Here is a 7913-nt window from a genome sequence, read left to right as displayed (position 1 = left end):
AGAAAAGATCTGTGACTGAGTGACAGGGCAACCAGTCGCCCCGAGGTAACAGAGCGTAGCGGTCGGAAGGGGGTATAGGGTTTGACAATGGCCTGGAGGTAGGAGGGAGCGGTTCCTTTCATTGCCCTGTAGGCTAGTATCCTAGTTTTTAACTGAAAATAAATAAATAAATAACTTACGCCCATGCCTCTTTGGCAGTATTATTTTTCTGTGTGAAGAGAAAAGTGTAGAAGTTATGTAGTACAGTGTAGGAAGACTGAACTTTATTTATATGCTGTTGACTGGTGTCCGTTGATGTTCTGACAAAAAGATCACCACAAAGTATGCTTCCGACCGATTATTAATCAATTAGCATAGAACTATTTTCACTCGCAGTACATACATTTGTAAACTTCTGCTTGAACTTTGGGAGGTCTTGACTGAGTTTGGAAGCTACCATAGAAGAAGAGCCGCTTCCGAGTCACAGGTCTACTGTAAACAACAACAAGTCGGGAAGCCTAGGATTGCTTTGCAGTTGGTATTTCATTGATAGTGTTCGGTAGAAGTGTTTGTTGATCAAAATAAATATGGGACGCGGATTAATCTAAACATCGCTAAACATCGCTTGTCAATACAAATCAATGGATATAATATGATCAATAAAACCTGATCGGAAGCATACTTTGTGGCGATTTTATCCCAGAACATCAACAGACACCAATGACCACTCAGTGAGTTTCCAGTCTTTGGATACGAGAGTTTATGGTGTTTTTCAGGGATTTTGTCTATGCACCTATGGATCTATTGAGTGTGTTAGCAACGATGGGCTATATCTCGAGAGTGCACCGTTTGACTAAACTATGATATCGGCCGTTGTATATGATCGTATATATGTAGTATAACATGGCTTATAATGCAAAATTCTGAACCTGTCCTTTAAATTTTGGAGCAGATCCGAATTGCGTGGCAGGTCCATGAGCCGCCCAAACACGGCCGGCCATTCACTGCCATTCATTTTTCACCACACAGATTTTCATGAAACTCAGTGGTGTTAGCTCTGAACCCGGACCCTGGACCCGTGTAGTTTAACGAAAATAGCTAACAATAGCAAAACACTCCAAAGCTAGCAACAGCTTAGGTCATACCCCTATGAAGGGCTAGGAACGTCTAAGCCCCGAGCGAAGGTTGCAGCGTGCTCTAGTAGAGGCTCCGCTAACAGGCAACAGGTGTGTTGAGTTGTTGAATGATTGCTGCTGCTGCCGAGCGGAGCTAGCCTCTCCGGCGGAAGGTGGAGTCCAGAGTCCGCATCCCCGGGGTGCGATCCTTGCTCGCCTTGCCACGCCTGATCCGTAGCCGCAGACCTGACCCAGAGCGACTCGACTTCCAGACCGGCCTCGAAGTCCGAGCCGGGCCCACAACAGGGGGAGCGGTGTACCATGGGTCAACTCAGAACACATTAAATTTTGGATTGGATCCAAATCATGGGGCGGGTCCACAAGCCGTTTCTTGGTTTGTTTGATTGTTAGCAGGATTACGCAAAAACTACCAGACCACGTTTCATGAAACTTGTTAGAGGAGTATACTGTAGCATGGGCCAGTTTAGAAACCATTCAATATTGGCATGCATAGAGCCATGAAATGCATTTGGGGTGGAGGTCTGTGCTCTCTGAATACCATTTCTAGTATGAGTATACAATAATAAAAAATGATCTTGTTTCTTTTTTATTCTCAGGTTCAATGAACTTGACAATAGGTTATTTGGCATCACTGATGCAGAGGCGGAACACATGGACCCCCAGCATAAAGTCCTGCTGCAGTGCACTTATAGGGCTCTGGAGAGCGCTGGTTTGCCAATGGAAAAGGCCAGTGGCAGTAGGACTTGAGTATTCCTGGGTATGTTACATTAACTGTTCAAATCCTTTCAAAGTAGCTTGCTTGTACAGTATAACACCTCTGTGTAATCCTCTTTGTTTCCTTATAGGGTTGATGAACAGAGACTATGAGCTGACAACAGGTCAACACAACCCAGTTTTGCTCAACCACTGGGCGGCCACTGGGAAAGCCATGAGCATCGCAGCCAACCGAATATCCTACACGTTCAACCTCACTGGTCCCTCCCTTGCCATAGACAGTGCCTGCTCCTCCTCTCTCGTGGCGCTGCACCTTGCCTGTCAAGCCCTGAGACAAGGTAGCATTCTAAACAGTACTGTATCCACTTAAAGATCAATCACCTACTGGTATCAGGGAGTGGTTGTCTAAATCCTCTACATCCTCCAAACGAATACCAAATAAGTAAATGATTCTCATCAAATTATTCTTTTTTTGTCTTATCATGTAAGTGCTGAACATTTTTTGGTTTACCAGGTGACTGTGAGATGGCTCTGTGTGGGGGTGTCAGTTGCCTCATAGAGCCAACAGTCTTTGTAGTTCTCAGCAAAGCAAAGATGATCTCACCTGAGGGCACCAGCAAACCCTTCTCCAGCAGAGCAGATGGCTACGGAAGAGGAGAGGGCTGTGGGATTGTCCTGCTGAAGCCACTGAAACAAGTGAGCTTTTTATTTGGTCTTTCCATTTCTTTTTGTACAGTATAATGGTGAAGAAGTATTCATGACACTTATACATACAGTATTCAACATTTTTGGTATCCTATTTCAGGCTTTACGAGACTGTGACTATGTATGGGGCATCATCAGCAAAACTGCAGTCAACCAAGATGGGCGCATGGTCACTCCAATCACCAGGCCATCCATGGTCCAGCAGGAGGAGCTGCTGCGCAGAATCTACTCCGAGTCTGACCTGTCAGATGTCCAGTACATAGAGGCTCATGGGACTGGAACCCCAGTCGGCGACCCTATTGAGGCAGAGAGCATCTCCAAGGTCATCGCCACAGCCAGACCTCCAGGTTCACAGACACTCTGCATGGGCTCTGTGAAAGGTAACATCGGACACACAGAATCTGCAGCAGGAGTGGCAGGGCTGATCAAGGTGCTTTTAATGATGAAACATGAAACCATTGTACCCTCTGTGTTCTACTCTGAGGACAGTGCCAGCATAGATGCCAAAGCTCTGAATGTGAAAATTCCCACAAAAGCAGAAAAGTGGGAACATGCTGCTTCTGTCAAAAAGGTTGCAGGGATCAATAACTTTTGTTTTGGGGGTACAAATGCCCACACCATCGTTAAACAGTATGACCAATCGGCTACCAGCACAGCTAAAGTTAAGCGGTCACATGGATATTTTGTCATCTCGGCAGCCTCTGAAAAATCACTCACCATGATGATGAAGGACACGATTAAACAGATAGGTGCAGAGAACAGAGTGGACCTACAAAACTTGACTTATACATCAGCATGCAGGAGAGGCCACTTGAAAAACAAATACAGGAAGGCTTTCACAACAACCTCTCTGCCTGATCTGAAAAGTCAGCTCAAATCTGCTCTTAACAAAAAGCTGACTGCTTCAAAGTTAGATCCAAGGTTGGTGTTTGTCTTCTGTGGCAATGGTGTCACGTACCAAGGCATGTGCAAACAGCTCCTGAGAGAGGAACCTGTGTTCAGAGAGATGGTCAGTGAGGTTGAGACTTTTTTTCAAAGATATCAAACTATGTCGATCATAGGCAAACTGGAAAGTGAGTCTAGTGTGAGTGATGACTTTTCAAGTCCAGAGGTTGTCCAGACACTCCTCTTTGCCATTCAGGTTGGCATTGCCAGCCTCTTGAAGCACTGGGGTGTTAAACCAGATGCCATTGTTGGACATTCTGTCGGCGAAGTCGCTGCTGCCCATTGTTCCGGTCTCTTGTCCCTTGCTGATGCAGTGAAGGTGATTTACTACCGCAGTACTTTGCAGTGTAAGGTCACAGGAGGGAAAATGCTTGTGGTCAGCAACATGCCTGTATCTGAGGTTAAGAAATTCCTTCCAGATTACTCTGCATGGCTGCATACAACAGCCCCGAGTCCTGCACCCTCTCAGGTGACGCAGATGCTGTAGACAGTCTCCATCAGAAGCTAAGCAGCTCAGACAAGAATAAGAAGCTGTTCATCCATGCCCTGGCGGTTCCTGCTGCTTACCACAGCCATATGATGGACCCCATCCTGTCTCAAGTAGAGAACAGTATTGGATCATTGCAGGGGAATGAGACAGAGACTGAATTGTTCTCAACAGTGACAGGGAAGGAAGTAAAGCATCCATACTTCAGCACAGGAGAATACTGGGCCAGGAACATCAGAGAGCCTGTGGCATTTGAGCAGGCAGTGATATCATCAGCCAAGGAGAAGAAAAATGTGGTCTTTGTAGAGATAGGCCCTAGAAGGGCTTTACAAAGGAACATCATGGAGACTCTTGGAAATGACACCACAGTTCTTTCCTCTGTGCAACCAGATAAAGACCATGAGACAATACTGTCTGTTGTATCCAAACGGTTTGAGCTGGGAGTCCAGGTAGACTGGGACCAGTTCTACAGAGGATGTGAGACACCACCAACGCCTTTCCCAAGGTACTATTTTGATTGTGTGAAGAAAGACATCACCTTTGAAGCAGCACAGAAAGGTACCTCGAGTAGCCACCCTGTACTAGCTCAGACAGGAAATGATGGTAGAACCTTCAGCTGTGACCTGTCCTCAACCTCGGTGTCTTACCTGCAAGATCATAGAAACAATGATGTCGCTATCGTCCCTGGTGCCTTGTATGCTGAACTGGGTCTTGCTGCATTCATGGCCAGTGCCAAACCAAAGGTTCCACTCAACACATTGCAACTCAGTGTTAGCTTTCAGAGTCCATTTCTCCTAACACCACATTCTCCTGAGATGAGTGTGAAACTGGTCCCCACTGGAAATGAGACAAAGTTCATGATACAGTCCCCAACTGCAACCTATGCATCAGGAAGCATAACATATGAGCCAAGGAGGTTGGCTGAGGAACAGTACATATCTTTAGACGCCGTTTACAAGCGATGCACATCAATCACAAATACTGAGGAGTTTTACGATTACCTCAGTTTGAGAGGGTTTCAGTACGGCTCTGTTTTCAGAAACAAGGGGAATGTGCACTATGGGGAGGATCTGATGGAGGCCATCTCTGCTGTGACTGTCCCTAAGGATTTGTTGCCTCAGTTGCACGATTTCTGCATTCACCCTGTAGTGCTAGACTACTTACTTCAACTGACCCTTGTCACAGTTTCAAACACATTCATGGCCAGGCCTGGCTTTCCTGTTGAAATTGGCAGTTTGACTGTGCATGCACCATTGCAGCCTGAGATGGTTCTCTACTTGAGAGCTTCCAATGTTGAAGCTGACCATTTTGAAGTGTCCGGCTGCTTCACAGACAAGGCTGGTTGGGTCTTGGTTGAGCTTATGCATGTGATAGTCAAATACCTAGGGAGTCAGTCTCTTGTTGTTGAAGAATACTTCTTTCACAATGAATTCCAAGCCATTTCAACTGATAGTCATCCCACCCACTCTCCCACAGCACTGGTCTTCGCTGACCAATTAGGAGTCACCAAAGCCATGCAAAAGCATTTGAACCCAACATCAAAATACATCTCTCTCGTGCATGCCAATGACCTTTTGAGCCATGGATTCAAGTCATTGCTGTCGAAGTTCAATATTTCAGAGGTGGGCAGCAGGTTTGAAGAAATTTTGTTCATATGGGGTTTTGAAAATGTCACCTCTCACAAAACTGAGCCTGTCTTGCAGAGCATGGTTAGCTGCTGTGAGATGTTCCGACAAATAGTGTTGGAGCTGAAAGCCATGGAATTTAAGAATTCCATCAGAGTGATAACCTACCGCTCAGCAGAGATCACAATGGACCACATCAGCCCTGGCTTCGTCCTGTCAGGAATGACTAGATCATGTGCTGCAGAGATGGCAGATCTCTCATTTCAGCTGATTGACATCAACTCTGTCTCCACTAAGGACATCAGAGCTCTGACTCAGGTCTTAAGCTCATATCCATGCAGACAGTATCCAGAATTGGTGGTGAAAGATGGTCAGGTACTACAACCGTGCATTGTCCATACGCCCCATGAAAACATACTCACACAGGGGAATGTTCACTCCTCAAAGTCTCCACAGTATGTCCTCCAAACTGCTGACCCATACAGAATGATCAGCTTGTCTGCCATTCCTTGTGATGATGACAACAACCCTATCCAAGAGAAATCAGTTCAGATTCAGCTCAATAAGATGTGTGTTCATACATCAGACTACTGCCCTGTCAGTGTCTCTGATCTGAAATTTGGCCAGACAATGTATTGGAACAAACAGACTTCTCAGAACCACACGCTTCTGGCTCTAGACTTCAGTGGTACTGTCACTGCTCTAGGGAAAGATGTCAAACTGAAAGTTGGGGATCAGATTGTCTCTTGTTATCCTGTAGTTGCCACCTCCAATATTGTAATATTATTGGAATAATATTGTCTGCTAAATGACTGTAATGTAATGTAATTCCTGAAGGAGCGTGCTACAAAACAAAGAGGTTCCCATTTCTGAGTGAGATTCCATGTGTCTCCTACTTTGTGCTGGCATGGGAGATCTTGCATCGGGTGTTACCTAAAGTAAAAAAACAGAAAAAGATGGGTATAATCTCCTCTGTTCCTGACTCAGTGTTGGTGAGAGTATTAGCTTGCACTGCCAAAAAGTCACAATGGAATGCCATGGTTCTGCCACAAATGAGTGATCAGCTTCAGAACGTGAATAAGTTTGATGCACTCATTCTTTTTCCACCGTTTGACAAAGCTCAGTTTGCAACAGCTTGCAGTGTTTCAGGTGTGACACACATTGTTGGTGTTTATGAGAACCAAGAGCAGTCCTCCATCTCACAAAATGTCTTCAGGGATGGCAATGACAATGTTTGCATTCACACACTTGATTTCTAGCAGCAAATGGCCTGATGGTGATGGAGGTAGGGGAAATCCTTGAGAGCTTGGAACAAGGCCTCCTGCTGAACAGGCCACAGCAGGCTGTTTGCAAGTTCAGCCTCAAAAACCTGAGTCAACATGTATTCATGCAAAATGCCTCCCTTCGCATGCGTTTAGGTGCACTGGTAGAGGAGGGACTCAAAAAAGGGAAATCGGTAGAAGCTAGAGATAACCAAACTACTGAATCCAAGTCTCCAAGTGAATATGTCATGTCAGTGCTCAAGGAAATAATGGGATTTGAGAACGATGAGCTGAATGATGATTCCTCTCTCTCTGCGTTGGGGATAGATTCAATGCTGGCCATGACGCTGCAGAATGTGATCTTTCAAGACAGGGGTGTGAATGTTCCCCTGGTTACATTGCTGGATCCCAATAGCACACTGACTACCTTGGTGAAAATCCTGAGGGAGAGTGACAACATAGAAGTGACTGACCTGTTTACTGCACTGTAGAGATTGATTTAGATTAAATTAAATTACACTATTATCAGTCGGAATATAGGTTTTTGATTACACAGTGTAGTTTTTTTGGTAATATTTTTTTACGATTGTAGTTTAATGGTATTTCAACATTTGTAAATAGTATTAAAATAAGTGTTTTCTTGTATTGAGCTACTAGATTACATGAGGCAGAATGTGTATATTTCTCCTGAGAAATGTATGTCCTGATACATTTCCTTGTGACCACTATTATATTTTGTATCTTCCTTTTTTCCCTGACATTTCATTGTGATATTACTGTATGTGCATACTGTACATGATGTAGTTGATAATACTTTTGTCAACTGCTCAATACTACTCCTGATATAGTCTGCATCCTTCTTGTGAAGCACCATCTCTCTTGAGTATATTTTTTGTGACATTTCATTGTGATATTACTGTACATCATGTAGGCTAGTTGGTAGTTGTCGACTCAATAATACTTGTATTACACTCTGCAGCCTTTGATGCTAGAAAATGGAATGAAAGACATTGGTCATTGTGTAACAGATGTTGATGATGTCTATATGTTCAGATCAATA

General features: G+C 44.6%; 1 protein-coding gene across 1 annotated transcript; it reads left to right on the top strand.

Moving 5' to 3' along the window:
- Positions 1–1766: 1766 nt before the first annotated feature.
- Positions 1767–7344, top strand: LOC311312813 (putative polyketide synthase 1; the record flags this gene model as incomplete). Its single annotated transcript, XM_084442820.1, is given in 7 exon segments — positions 1767–1824; positions 1961–2167; positions 2344–2525; positions 2635–3906; positions 3909–6368; positions 6416–6740; positions 6854–7344. Coding segments are annotated over 7 exon segments (4995 nt in total).
- Between the last annotated feature and the right edge of the window lie 569 nt (positions 7345–7913).

The sequence above is a fragment of the Borostomias antarcticus genome (genome assembly GCF_949987555.1).
Source record: "Borostomias antarcticus genome assembly, chromosome: 9".
In the NCBI taxonomy this organism is placed as follows: Eukaryota; Metazoa; Chordata; class Actinopteri; order Stomiiformes; family Stomiidae; genus Borostomias; species Borostomias antarcticus.
Note: the sequence above shows the minus strand (reverse complement) of the source record. Positions and strands in the feature narration are given on the sequence as shown.